Source organism: Panthera pardus, unplaced genomic scaffold (genome assembly GCF_024362965.1).
Source record: "Panthera pardus isolate Hobbes unplaced genomic scaffold, ASM2436296v1 HiC_scaffold_10, whole genome shotgun sequence".
Taxonomy (NCBI): Eukaryota; Metazoa; Chordata; class Mammalia; order Carnivora; family Felidae; genus Panthera; species Panthera pardus.
The window spans coordinates 9,871,032-9,886,401 of record NW_026526655.1 but is presented as its reverse complement, the minus strand read 5'-3'; the positions used below and the strand labels follow the sequence as shown (position 1 = coordinate 9,886,401).

General features: G+C 44.7%; 1 protein-coding gene across 1 annotated transcript in view; it reads right to left on the bottom strand.

Annotated features, from left to right (window-relative positions):
* The window catches only part of DNER (delta/notch like EGF repeat containing), a 317,214-nt gene that overhangs the window by 37,599 nt on the left and 264,245 nt on the right, over window positions 1-15,370 (bottom strand). Inside the window, exon 9 of the mRNA XM_019445680.2 lies at window positions 1,440-1,562. Within this exon, the coding sequence (XP_019301225.1) occupies window positions 1,440-1,562 (123 nt within the window). The remainder of the gene's footprint in view (window positions 1-1,439; window positions 1,563-15,370) is intronic.

The following is a 15,370-nucleotide window of genomic DNA, read 5'->3' as shown; positions in this document are numbered from 1 at the left end:
ACAGTCTATGTACCCGTGGTTCATCATGTGTAACTGTAGTTTTTACCGCTTAGTCATGACAGCACAATTAATGCCTCCAAGACAGGAAAAAATTGCATCAGGGACTGAAGAACTTTGGAATTTTTACTTTTTGAAACACATTCACTACTAATTCTGTCATTGAAGAACCTCAAAATGTCAGTAAGCATCGCTGTCCTTACTTTATACAGACACAGTCACACTTGAGGAGATTAATCCAGGCTCAGCAGGTCTCCTGATTCTTATTCTTCTTTCCAGAACTGAGCAGACTCCCTCTCTCTCACTACTCTGAAAAACCCGGAAATGAAATCCACGTGAGTGAAGCCAGCACATCTACCCTTGTGGAAGTGGAGGACTTTGGTTCCAAGTGGGCATCACACTCAGAAGGGAGCATCAGATCTGCTGAACACAGACCAGACCCTTGGCCCGGCCCCATCCCTTCCGGCCAAAGACTAGATCAAGTTCATCCGTGTGGCCTACGAACCCTTCAGGCTCACCAAAGAGACCGCTAAATACAGGTGGGTCCATCCAATGACGAGGAAGGTCACCCGGCAGATGGATGATGTCAAGTAAGCAGCGGTGGGAGCACGAGGTTAGAGGCTAGAAAGAGAGCCCACAAAGGCATTAAAAAATCCGAACCCAGCCCCGAAGCTGTGGCCTAGAGAAATGTGTGCGGTGGCTGATAAACATGGATTTCCTGGCGTGGTGCCGTCCGAGGGCATCTGGGCTTGAACGAAGTCACGCCGCTAAGCCCCCTGGGGAGCGAGAAGAAAAGGCTTCGGGGACGTGCTGGCTGGGCTCCTGAGGGACACCACTGCCACCTCGCAGGGCTGCTGTGAGGGCTTGATGAGTTCACGCACACGGGGCCGAGAACGAGCTCTGCACATTATCAGCACCCTGCCGATGTCGGCTGTTTTTCCAGAGTGACTCTGACACGCATCCACTCAAATGAGCTCACATCTCCCTCGCGAGTGACTCACTTAACGAGAACCAGCTTTGTGGCCAACGTGTGAGGCCACCTGCGCCCTCCTCGGAAAAGCGCGGCGTCCCAGCTCTGCCCGGCTCGCCGCACAGCCCCACGCTCCCCTCCCCGCGCTTTCCACCGCCAGGTGCTCAGGTCCGGGTCGCACGGTGCGCCGCATCCCACTTTTTATCACAGGCTTCCGAACGCACCCAACAGAGAAGACAGAGGGGGTACAGGAAGAAGGAAAGGACAGGAGAGAGAAGTTTCCATCTACCAGGAGGAAACCCCAGACGTGCAAGTTGGTCTCTTCGGCCCCATGAATCATCCCACCTCCAGCATTTGGTCTGGATTCTGAATGAGGTAATGCTCCAATTAGAGGCTGGTGCACTTAAGCTGAGAAAGGCATGAGGTCGTTTAGGCCACTCGGGCGCAAGAAGGCCAAGGGGGTGGTGCTCACCTTTGTACTCGGCCAGACACACGCACTCGTAGCCATTAACGAGGTCCCTGCAGGTGGCTGCGTTCAGGCACGGAGCAGACAGACACTCGTTGTACTCCTCCTCGCAGTAGAGGCCGTGGTAACCTGAGGGACGGAGAAAAAGGCCTGCGGTCACACGTGTCCCAATCACCCCCACACTGGACCAGCCTACAAGAGAGGCGGCTGGGTATTGATCGGAAGCATGGCGCAGACAGATGGGATTTAAGGATTTGAGTCCCTCGGGGTGTATGGAAACGTGGGTTTCCGGGAAGAGTTTCCTATGACGAGTCTGTTTTCATCACCCTCTTTCATGATCCCAAGTATAAAGGAAGTGATCCCATTTATCCACCAGATGGTCTCGGGATGACATCGCGTCCAACAGCACTGGTGACCCGGAGGCAGGGGTCACTGAGTGCATCTGCTGTGGCCGCAGGAGACGGGGATGAGAGCAGCAGGGCTCAAGGCATGGGGCATCAGCTCCTTTCAAGGATGGGGACCACCCTTCCTCCGACTGGAAAAGTGTTATCCAGCAACTACAGAGAATTTTATTAAAGGAGAAAAGGACTGAAAGTATTAAAGGAGAAAAGTATTTGGAGAAAAGGATTGATGTATTTCCTTTGCTTTTCAGGTCAAGAAGAGATTCGGCTAAAAAAGGCTTTGCTGAAATTCCTGGTAAAACCTGGGGTATTTTTTTTTTAATTTAAAATTATGATGATCTCAATGATAACATTTTAAATTGTACTTTAAAATGCTAATGGTTAAAAATAGATGAAGAGCAATGGAGAAAAAGAAACCGACAGTTTCTCAATAAAGACGGCTTTTACTCTATTTGCAAAACAGGTGTTTATTCTAAAGGACAAGAGGACAACATTCTCTGAGACTCACTCATGAATGTTATACTGTTTTTAACTTTCAAAAACATGCATCAGTGCCAATTTGCAGTGAAACCGAGCCATTTTTTTTTTCTGGCCCTGTCCAAACAATGAGAAACACGTGAGTGCTTTCAAAAATCACCCTGCCTGTGTTGGTTCTGAATTCAGATAAGCAGAAAAAATAAACCTTTGCTCAAACGGGAACTGGAACTACTAGTTTGAGTAGTTTTTTTTTTTTTCTCCCCAGCTTTCCAGCCCATAGCCAACCTCCAAACCCAGCAAGTTTCATTAAGACATGCTAATGTGTTGAACTGTTTTGTTTTCAGTCCCTGTTGCAAAAGTAGGTTAAACTCATATTTGCATTATCGACAGAACACTTTTCAATTGCTATTGTTTTTGAACTGCTTTCCCAAATTAGGTGGTGATAACAGCCCCTCAGAGGAGACCTCGACCTACCTGAGACAAATATGCCATGGTTTTCAATTGTTCTGTCTTACCCTACTTTTTGTAATTTTAGGGCAATATTTCTTATCACTCTTCATCAATATTTTGATCATCCAGATCAGAGTTTCTCAACTGACAGCACTTTTGCCCCCAGAACACATTTGGCAATGCTTTTAGAGACACTTTTGGTTGTCACAACCAGGGCGGTAGGGAAGGAGCTGCCCCTGGTACCCAGTGTCAGGGTGCTGGTCAACATCCTACGGGGCATAGGACAGCCCTCCACAACAAGCTATGCAGCTAAAATGCTAAGAGAGCCAGACAGAGAACCCTGCTCTAGATCCAGCAAACTCCGGCTCACGGGCCAAATCCATCCCAGCCTGGTGTTGTAAATGAAGTTTTGTTGGGACACAGCCACACTCATCCATTTATGTATCGTCTCTGGCTGCACTCCCACTGCAATGGCAGCCTGAGTAGTCACAACAGAGATCATATGGCTTGCAAAGCCCCAAATCTTTACTCTCTGGTGTCTTATAGAACAAGTTTGCTGATTCCTGATCTACATTCAACAGAAAATCTTTCTTCTTACAGGAGTTTTGGATATTAACTTCTTATCAAATATGCACACTGCCAACACTTCCTCCCATTCCATAGTTGGCTTTTATTCAGTTGATTGCTTCCTTTGCCATGAAGTTTCTTAGTTTGATATAGCCGTATTTGCCTACTTTTACTTTTGTTGCCTCTGCTTTTGGTGTCATATCTAAGAAATCATTGCCAAGACCAATGCTAACAAGTTTTTCCCCCATATTTTTTTCAGGGAGCGTTAGAGTTTCACATCTTACATTTAGGTCTTTAATCCATTTTGAGCTGGGTTTTTTTTTTTTTTTTTTTTTTTTTTTTGTGGAAGATACAAATGGCCAACAGGTATACAAAAAGATTCTCAGGATCACTGGTCAAGGAAATAAAATCAAAACCACAAGGAGATATCACATCATACCTGTTAGAATGGCCATTATAAACACACACACACACACACACACACACACACACACACACACAGAGGGAGAGAAAATAACAAGTCTTGGTGAGGGTATGGAGAAACTGGAATCCTTATGCACTGCTGGTGGGAAGGTGAAATGGTGCAGCCGCTATGGAAAAAAATATAGAGAATCCCCCCCTCCCCAAAATTAAACATAGACCTACCATATAAATTACAATCTCATTTCTGGGATTTATCCAACATAATGGAAAACAGGATCTCGAACAGACATTTTCACACCCGTATTCACTGCAACATAGTCACCATTAGCCAAGATGTCGATCAACAGATGAATGGATAAAGAAAATGCAGTTTATACATATGATGGAATATTATTCAGCCCTTAAAAACAGAAGGAAATCTTGTCATGTGCTATAACATGGATGAACCTTGAGACTATGAGCTAAGTGAAATAAGCCAGTCCCAGAAGGACAAATATTTCACGGTTCCGCTTATACGAGCTACATAAAGTAGTGAAGCTCATAGGAACAGAGTAGAATGGTGGTCGCCACTGGCTGGGGGAAGGGGAAAATGGGGAGTTGCTGTTCAATGGATACAGAGTTTCAGTTATGCAAAATGAAAATGTTCTAGATATCTTCTCTATGACAACGTGTGTATCATTAGCAACACTGTACTGACCCTTAAACATTTTGTTAAGAAGGTAGATTTCATGTTATGTGATTTTTCTCAGAATTAAAAAAAAATTATATGAATAATATATAACCTACAAAAAGAGTCAATTGTCTTTTGGCGACTCAGTATGGAGTAACAATCACAAGGAACATCTTTTCAAGTGTATTTGCTCTCCTAACAGATCTTTCAAAAATCACTTGGAAGAATAATAGATAACCCTAGCAAGCATCTTTGACCTCATAATTGAAGTGTTATTTACATAGACAAAAATCAAAAGCAAATTTCATATCATTGTTTTCATATTTTACAAACCGCATCATTATCTTCTTCCACTAGTAACATGAAAAGCAAATGAGGAAGTTTTATTTTACAGAGATAGTTAGGCTGGTGATGTTCTTCTTCCTTAGGGGAAAAGAAAAAGATAAAGGTTTCGTATTCTGAAACCGTTTCTTCAGGGATGGTAACATTTCAATGTCTTTATGGAAATGTCAAGGCACCCTTTACACTGGGTGCCAAAAAACCTAAATCGGACTGTTTGAATAAAAAGGCATTCCTTCCAAAAGAGAAGGCTTCTGTGAAAATGAGGCTGCCCCCACCCCCGCTAGTAATTAATTCGGGCAAACAAATTAGCTCAGGGCAGTATGCCCAGGGTGTAGAAAAATTAGGCTAGTCCAAAGAAATTTTTAAATAAAACAAAAGAGCAGAAGAGTGAGATCAGAGTGACCCTTTCCAGGGCATTGACCTTCATCACCAACACTGCTCCCATCTTCACATGACTTGCTCCTGAATATTCGATTCCAATATTCCTTAGAACTAACAGAACACAGCAATCATCTGAATGTGAGGAGTGAGAGCGATCAAGACGGCCGCCATGTTTAGGCTGAGTGAGTGGGTGATGTCGCCATTAACACAGAAAGGTACGGCCAAAGGAATAACAGGCTTTAAAGAAAGTTGGCCAATTGGATGTGGGGCATATGTAACCTAGGGCTCGCTTAGGGACTTAGCCCTAAGGTGAGCCTTAGGGCTCACCTAGGGACTCACTTAGCTGGAAAAAATAGGCTTAAATAGCATAGAAATGAGCAGCTTGGGAACCAGTGGCCTGGAAGTGGTGCTGAAGTTTTATCAAAGAAAAACCTTGGAGAGGGAAAAAGAAGGGACCAAGGTCAGATCTACATGGAAGGGCAGGTGGAGAGGGAGAAATCAGATCGGAACATGGGGCAAGGGTGAGGCAAAAGAGAGGAGGAAAGTCCAAGCACAGCAATGTCATGGGAGCCAGCGGAGGGAAGGAAATCAAGGTGAGCTGATCAAAGGCTCTAGAGGGCGAGAACAGCTGGATGAGAAGATTAGGTCCCTAGAGACCTGCAGAATCATAAGTCTTAAAGGGAGCTAGACTGCCCTTTAGAGATTGTTTTCAAAGTTGGGGGAGGGGAGGGACTGCTTATCACCGTGATTGAAGGGTTTGACCAGAAGTTAGTGGGCAGAGGCCAGAGATATTAACCTTCCTGTAACGTCTAGGATACCCCCACACAACAAAGGATAGCCCTGGCGTCCCTCACAACTTCGGACCATCCTGTTGGAAATTCAGAGAGGTGAAAACCCTGTCTGGAACTTTCCGGGTCTAGAACCTAATTCCTATACACGTACATTCACAGTTTTTAAGATACACCGAGTTTTCCTGGAATGTAACTACTGGGTAAATGAAGAGAAGATTGTACCAAGAGTTGTTCACCACTTTGGAAAACGACTTCACAAGAGCAACAGCTCTTGTAGAATTTCAGTCACCAACGAGGCACACCTTTTATCAGTAAACAAAACAAACCAAAATCGCTTCTGCAGATAATTTTCTGACACGGTCTAAAGCATCTTCCACCAGTTACTCGTCATAACACTTAACTGATTTCATCACAACACTTATAACTGTCTGAAATCATATTTCAACTTAGTCCTGTTCTTGATTATTATTTCTCTTCCTCCACTAGAATATAAGCTTGAAGGCAGAGGCTGTGACTACAGCGTTCACGGCTGTACCCACAGCATCTGGTACAGAAAAGATGCTCAAAATAGCTGTTGAATCAGCACCCAGAGTGTCCTCGATTAAACCAACACACATTTAAGACGTGCCTACAATGTGTCAGGGGCTTCCAAGTACCGTGGATACAAAGCGAAATGGCGAGTCTACCAGCAAGAAGCTTATGGTCTAATAGTACATTACTGCCACCTGCTTTGCATCAGGCCCTTTGCATGCGCTAAATTGGTTAATCCCCATGACAGCCCAAAATGATGGGCATGACTAGCCCCAATTATATAGTTGAGGAATTAAGAGTCAAAAAGGTGAAGAGGGTTGCCCAAAGACACACAACCTCCTGTGTTCCTCCTAATTTCCTATGTTGTCCCCAAAATGCATTCCCTAGTGTAGGAGTCTGCTCAGGCTGCCATAATGAAACACCACACACCGGGAGGATGAAACAACAGAAATGTATTTTCCCACAGTTCTGGAAGCTGCAAATGCTATGTCAAGATGTCAGCGGGTTTGGTTTCTCCTGAGGCCTCTCTCCTCACCTTCTAGATGGCCACCTTCTCACTGAGGCTGCACACGGCCTTTTCTCTGTGGGCACACGCCCCTGGTGTCCCAGATGGTTCTATGAAACCAGTCATAGGGGTTTATGGCCCCATCCGATGACTTCATTGAATCTTCATCACTTCTTTGAAGGCCCTGTCTCTAAATTCAGTCACACTGGGGTGGGGGGGGGGGGGCGGTTAGGACTTCGACGTGTGAAATGGGGAGAGACAAAATTCAGTGTGTAGCACCCAGAATCAACGGCAACAGTATTGGCTTTCTGGATCAGGTCATTCCTCGTGGTTGGGAGCGCTGTCCTGTGTTCTACAGGACAGTAAGCAGCCTTCCTGGCCTCTGCTCCCTAGATTCCAACAGCCCCCCCCCGTCCCCAGCTGTGACAACCAAAAAGATCTCCAGACATTGTCCCTTGGAGAACATAAGCCCCTTTGGAGAACCAATGTCCTAGATCCTTCTCATCACACGAGAACTTGAGGCGAGAACAACATGAATGGGCAAGTCTGAAATTTTCATTGTGAGGAGAGGAAATGCGTTGGGAGCAAGGATTTGGGGGCAGAACCAAGAAGGCCCATCCGCGACTATGGATTTAATCGAATACCAGTCCCTGGGTGCCTTCCTCCAGCAGCGAGAGAATATGGACCCTCGGCTCATGTGGGGCTACCTAGATGTGAGTGCCAAATTCATGGGATAAACGGAGAAGACAAGAGTGGGAGGTACAGGCTTCCCGTCACAGAAGGAGTAAGTCACGGGAAGGAAAGGTACAGCGTAGGGAACACAGCCAATGGTATTGTAGCAGCGACGTGTGTGGTGACCGATGGTGGCCATACTCGGGGTGAGCACAGTGTATTGTATAGGCTTGTCAAACCACTGTGATGTCAAATCACTAAGGTAACGCAACATTGTGTGTCAGCGTACTTCAATCAAAGTAAGTAAATAGATGGATAGAAACGGAAGAGAGAAGAGAGACGCACCCCCCACCCCTGGTGATGTCTGAGCTACTAAGAACCTTCTGAATGTTCTGCCACTAGGCTAGAACTCCCCTGTGTCCTCCTGTGAAGACCAAGGTCCTACGCTCCTGACTGACTTGGCAAAGGCACAGGAGTGAGCCAGGATTCTACTCCCCCGGGGTCTGAACTGTTCTAGAACACAATTGCCACTTCCACGTTTTATTCTGTCCACTCAGAATAAAATGTGTGTGTGTGCACATGCTCTGTCATTCTCTCTCTCTGCTGATACATTCCCAATAGGAATCTTTTTTAAAAACAGGAGGGAAAATGTAGGTATGGCTCCCTGCTCACCTTAATCCTATTGAGTGTTCCGGGCTTCTGTTCTTTTAGCTTGTTTTTGAGAAAGAGACAAAGAAAGTGTGAGTGGGGGAGGGGCAGAGAGAGAGAGGGAGGGGCAGAGGATCCCAAGCAGGCTCCATACTGGAAGCAGAGAGCCGGATGTGGGGCCCCACGAACCATGAGATTGTGACCTGAGCCAAAGTCGGACGCTTAACCCACTGAGCCACCAAGGTGCCCCCCACTGCCCGCATGTTCTGTTCTAAATAGACCTGATGTTAGTATCTGTACAGACTTCCATGGAGCAATTACGTTCCACACACACACACACACACGCACGCACGCAACAAAAAGGAAAATTTCTGTAAACAGGAGGAACTTGTGTAAGGAGACAGAGCATAGCTGCCATGGGGAGCATGGGGGCTGCTGATACTGCCTCTTTCTTTATTCCCTCGTTTCTTATCTTTTTTGTTGATGGAGACACCTGAGCCAGGGAGAAAATACCCAAATCAATCAATGTTTCCATTGCTATCGTTCTTACAAACCTTATATTGAAAGGACTATACATCGAGGCTAAAGTTTTAGACTCTCAAGCCTCCCTGTTTTGTATGTGCGGCTGAGCCATCTACAAATCTTCACGTCCCTCCCTGGGTTTCCAAAAAGGCAGATAACGGAGAGCCAGCTATATGTCATATCCTAACAGATCACGCAGTGAGTCTGTCTTCCCTGTCCCTCTAGGCTGCTGCTGCCTTCCACCGTCATTGGGCGAAGGTTGGCCATGTTCTCGGTCTCCTGTTTGCCTCTGTTGTTGATTCATTCTTTAATGCAACATACAGTGATGATTAAATGCTTCCTGGGTGCCAGGCACGGTGTGAAAATAGACAATACTTCTACTAGGGGCATTTAAAGGAGACAGACACCAAGCAATGATCCGAGCAAATGTGAAACCGTAACTGGGTGAGTGTGAGCAAGGTGGGGTCTAGGGTGCCGGGGGAAGGAGAAGCAGGGGAGCTGGCCTTGACGGAGATCCAGAGAGGCTTCCCTGAGGAAGGACAGTGAGCTGAGAGGTGGGTTGTGCGCATGTATCAAAAAGGTGGGAGACGCACCCAGGGAAATTCAAGGCAGGACAGGCAGAGTGCAGAAGTCTCATGGTGAGGGGACCCAGCCTCTGGCCCATTCCAGAGATGGGCTGCGGTCTACTGAAGAGCAGAGGGCAGAGAAGAAACGAGAGACAGGCAGGCACCAGGTGGCACCTTCAGTGGAGTGGGAGCCAGGGGATGACAAGTCAGATCTGCCTTTCAGAAAGATTACTCTTTCGGAGTATGGGGGGAAAGACCCACAAGAATGAATATGGAGAAATCAGTTCAGAGGTATGGCAATAGACCCAGGGAAAACATGGCCAGGAGGAGGGTGGTGGCAGGGCCAGCTGGAGAAGAAATGTCAAGAGCCATTTACAAAGTAAAACAGCAACGCTTGTAAGAAGTTGCATGTGGAGGGTGGCAAAGAGAATGAGGATGAAAGGGAGTCCCAGGGTCCTGCCCCGTCTTATTTAGAGACGCTGAGAGTCCTTCTGGAAGGAACGAGGGAACTGACATTTATTGAACCCCCTTTCAGGGGCCAGTTTCTGTTCGAGGCACTTTCCAATACAATAGAATCTCATTAATACAGTGGGGGTGGTATAGGGGATGGGGTGGAAAGGCGCAGAAAACCACTTTCTGCAAGTAGATCTTAACTGAACAGAAGGAATCAGCAGTTTCTCCCAAGGGAAACAGAAGCAATTCGGAGAAAGAACACTCATTTCAATGACAGTATGAAGTCTGACCACATTGACAAGGACTGAACTAGGTACTGAGGGGATCTATTATGTGATAGCTAAAAAAAGAAGGGTTTGGGGTCCAAAGACATTAAGTTGGGGGAGGGAGAAAGCAGAGAGAGAGGGAGAGCAGAACGAGAAGGAGGTGTGGGAGCAGAAGGGAGAGCCAAAGAGGAAGACAGGGATCCAGAATACCAAGGGGGAGATGGGGGGCGGGGGACTGGGGGAAAGGCCCAGAGAGAAAGAATACCTAAAAAGACAGAGAGAAAGAGAAACTGGTTGGAATTGCTACAGAAGTCATGGGTCCCCTGTGGAGCCACATCGCCACCTGGTGTAACCAACCGCCTGACCACGGGCAGGGCTCTTCAGGAGCCATCAAGACGGTGGAGCATCGGAGGCGGAAGTGATTTGAACATGTGAGTGAAGAGACTGTAGGATTTTCACCTCTCCAGTTATCTTTTATTCACATAAAGTGCATCTGACACCGTTCTCCTTCCACTAGCCTCTTCTTGCCACCCAGTGTTACGTGTTTACAGGTAGGGAGCTCTGGGCCATCCAGGTGTCACTGGCTCAATGCCAGCGTGTGACATCTTCCATCAAGGTAATTCATGGGCGCCTGTGGCAACCCAAGTCACTGAAGTCATTATAAAAGGAGGGCCCCTGCCCCATCTCCAGGAGGACATGCACTTGGCATTTCACGGGAGTGCCTGGTAACACGAGGAAAGCATCCAACACAGTGCCCGACATATAATACATACCCACTACGTAACCACTGTGGCATGTGTCCCTCTGGTCCGCGGAGCACGGCGCAAACCTGATTTTAAAAGACAACGAAGGTGCTATAATTCTGAAATAGGTGGCCACCTAGAATATGCCACAGAGGCACTAAGCATCATAACCCTGGAGGGTACCATTCTCCTGAATCGCCGCTTCCCGTGGCAACAAAGCCCGCTTACTGGACAAACACAAAAGAGTGCCGGCTCTGCCCTTGCACAGATGCCTGAGCCCAGGTTTCACCAGTCAGAAGCTCAAATACCTGGGCTTCTCTAATATGAAACAGAGTCTGATTACATTTGACTTTTTCAAAACCTACTCCTTTAAGCCTTTTCTCAGCCTTATCCCCTGACACTCTCTGTGCTGGATCCAGTTTCCCGCTGGAGGTAAAACCTTGACTCACGGCTCAAACTTTGATCCCAAATTCTGTATTTTCTCTTTAACAACTGTCCGTTCTCTCTTTTCCTTAGCGCCCAGGTCGGTGAAATATAGAAGATGCTCAATCACACTGCGCGCATGGAATTTGCTAAGAAGACGGACTCACAGGGCAAACTCACCTTTGCATAAATAATTTACAACAAGAGTTCTTTCCTTGGCAAATGTCTGGTTTGGAATAATTAAAAAAAAACGCCTGGGGAAATGCATCCTGAAATTGACAGTAGTTTTTGTCAGGCAGTGAATTTAAAGGATGCTTTTTATATTTTAAATGTGCATATTTCCACTCCCTAATTTTCTACACTGAAAATGTGTTACTTGTGTAACACAAGAAGAAAGTGTCAGAGATGCTTTTATAGGTATTTTATTTGGATTATCACAACTCGAAGTCATGTTGCTGATTCCCGAGGGAAACGATGCTCATGCTCTGTGTCTACAGTGATTTGGGCAGAAGATAACTGGTAACACTAAGAAAAGGCTGACCTCACTAAGGGTAGTTTTTAGGTGGAGGGGTGCATGAAGGGAAAAGATCTAGTCTTACTGGAAGAGAAGACATTTTAAGGCCATTTAACAACCATCACAATAAGGTGCACTGCTATTAAAAAAAAAAACTTAAAAAAAATTTTTTAATGTTTATTTATTTTTGAGAGGGGGGGGAGCAGGGGAGGGGTAGAAAGAGAGGGAGACACAGAATCCAAAATAGGCTCCGGGCTCTGAGCTGTTAGCACAGAGCCCATGGCGGGACTTGAATAATGGACTGCGAGATCATGACCTGAGCCGAAGTCGGACACTTAACTGACTGAGCCACCCAGGCGCCCCCCAAAAAACCTTTTTTATAAGGAGAACTGCACCTTTTAACATGTAAAAAATAAAACCTTTGGAGATGTTAAAGATTCTGAAACATCTCTATATTTATTAATAGAGTGCAAATCATCAGTTTACATTGGAAGGGAAAAAAATCTTACACATATGCTAGAAAAGCAAACCACCACTGTTCTGAGTTCCGTTCTTACAAATAGTTAGCATTCTCCTCCAAAAAACAAATCTAAGGACAAATGAAAGAATATGTTATAGATGATGAAGCTCAGGGTTCAAGAACTCCACAGACAGCCTGCTGAAACAGAAACACTTGCAAAACAAGGCTTAAACCTATCCACCATTTTGGGGATTTTTCTATGTTGTCTAAACATTTCTAGGAGCCTTCTCTTGGATTTGCCTTTGGAACTAGGTCACAGACTAGTCCCAAGAAAAAATCAATCTCTTTGTAATGGTTTGTCTTTATAAATGTCTTTTTTTCCCCATGATGTTTTTGACCACTAGAGGGTGGATTCTACCTATGCTCTATGCCAGCTGAAAGAAGAGAAACAAATTACTTGGGAGTTCAACAATGGAGGAGACATAAAAAAGTGTTTTACAAAAGGAAAACACACACACAAGGGGACGCAAATACATAAAGAAGAAATATCGTTTCCTTTAATAATAAAGCTTAACATTCATATATTTCTTTACAGCTTACAAACAAACTCACCGGTAGGTCCTCTAAACACGTGGTAGCTACAGTTAAAATGATTCATTCTAAAGGGGTCTGTTTTTCTCACTGACTCCCTAGAGAAAGTATTTTTTTAAATGCAAATTCTTAGAGGGGCGCCTGAGTGGCTCAGTTTGGTTAAGCCTCTGATTCTTGATTTCGGCCTGGGTCTTGATCTCACAGTTCATGAGCTCAAGCCCTGCGTCAGTTTCTGAGCTGATAGTGCAGAGCCTGCTTGGGATTCTCTCTCTCTCTCTCTCTCTCTACCCCTCCTCTGCTCACTCTCTTTCAAAATAAATAAATAAGATCTTAAAAAATTGTAATTAAAAATAAACGCAAATTCTTACCACACTATGATTAAAGCACTGATTCAAGATTAAGTATAATGACATTATTTTATAACTTTGATTTTAAAGATTATTGTGGTATATGTTTCCTTAAAAACAACAAGTAAAATGTTTTATTTTATTTAACTAGTATATTTATAAATACATTTGGAAATGGCGTGGTTTACATTTGAGATGACGATAATGATAAAAAGATTTAGTAAAGCAAAGGTAGGTGGCGTCTAGGTGGCTCAATTGGTTAAGCTTCTGACCCTTGATTTCAGCTCAGGTCATGATTGCAAGGTCATGGAATTGAGACCCGCCATGGGCTCTACACTGACAACATAGAAGCTTCTTGGGCTTCTCTCTTTCTCTCTCTCTCTCTCTCTCTCTCTCTCTCTCTCTCTCTCTCTTTCTCTCCCCTCTTTCTCTGCCCTTCCCCACTCATGTGTGCTCGCTCTCTCTCCTCTCTCTCTCAAAATAAATGAACATTTTTTAAAAAGAAAGGAAAAAAAGGTAGGTTCAAAAGCCTCACATTCTAGAGGTTGTTTGGTATGGAATGCATCCAGACTGACACAGGGCCCTGAACAGGCAAGAGGTTAAGTGTTAGGGTGCAGTCAAAGATTAAGGTTCTATTGCAGTACTTTGGAGAGAAAATAAATCTTAGATGATTATTTTCATGCAAGTATGTATATTAACAAAGAGGTTTTTTTTCACATTTATTTATTTTGAGAGAGACAGGGAGTGCAAGTGGGGCAGGAGTAGAGAGAGAGGGAAACAGGATCCGAAGCGGGCTCTGCACTGACCGCAGAGAGCCTGATGTGGGGCTTGAACTCATAAACCCATGAACCGTGAGATCATGACCTGAGCTGAAGTCAGATGCTTCACAGACTGAGCCGCTCAGGCATCCTTAAAAGAAGAATTTTTAAACGTTAAAGCACAGGAAAGTTTTCTGAATGTTTCATTCTATTTACATTTATTTCACAAACTATTGCTTAAATTTGATTTTAATTCACTTACTCAATTATCACTGAATATTCTTTGGAGGTATTCACCCTCAAAGGGGCCTGTGTCTATTCAACACACTATACCAGTGATTCTTGTCATGTGGCTCCAAGACCAGCATCATCAGCATCCCTTAGAAACTCGTCGGAAATGCAAGTTCTCAGGCCCCAACCAAGACCTGCTGACTCAAACTCTGTGGGCGGAGCCCAGAACTCTGATTTAAGAAGCCCTCTTTTGATTCTAATGCACACTGAAGTCTGAGAGCCACTGAGCTATACAATAGCAAAGCGTACGTCTCCTACAATTTCTGATTCTCAAAAGGGCAGGGAAGTGGTAGGAGTTATCTATGGCAGGTGCTAGATACAGCACAGTAATATTTAATCTCTATGGCTTTCCCTCAGCATATCAAATACAACCACAAAACACACAGTCAGAACACGTACCAGTCATAGGCACATAAATAAACAATAGTGAAACGTGGTCGGATGACCTACCAACCACAGGTGCATAGACTAAATGGAAACTATACTCCTCTCCTATTTGCTTAAGGGAATAAAGCAATACAAAGGAATCCCAAGCTGACAGCAGGTGCCAAATTTGAAAAGAAAGGCCAGAATGAGAGAAGGTAACAAGGGTATAGAAGTGGCAAACATTTTTTTTCTCCTTGTAGGACTGGGAGTCATATACCCCCAATCAGAATGTGAAGAAGCAAGCCTAAATTCAGATTAGTGAGTGAAATTCTCCCCACAACTCTGATCCAGGTTCCTAAACCCATGGAAATATCATTTTAGCTAAGGGAATACCATCAGAAAATGGCAGACAGCACTTATAGAAACAGAGAATAGAAGGGTGGTTTCCTGGAGCTAAGGAGACATAGGCTAAAGGGTGCAAAGAGTTCTGAGGTCTAATGTACAGCAGGGTGATTATTTAATAATACTGTATTACATACTTGAAAGTTGCTAAGAAAGCAGGATCTTAAATGTTCTTGCCACAAATAACTAGTAAGTAGGTGATGTGATGCTGTTAACTTTGCTATGGTAGTAATCGTTTAGCAATATCATGTAAGCGTATCAAATAAACACACTGTACATCCTCAATTTACACAATGTTATATGGCAGTCATATCCAAAAAAAATCTGGGGAAAATTTTTTTAATCAAAAAGAAGAATAAAAATGGCAGACAATCTAC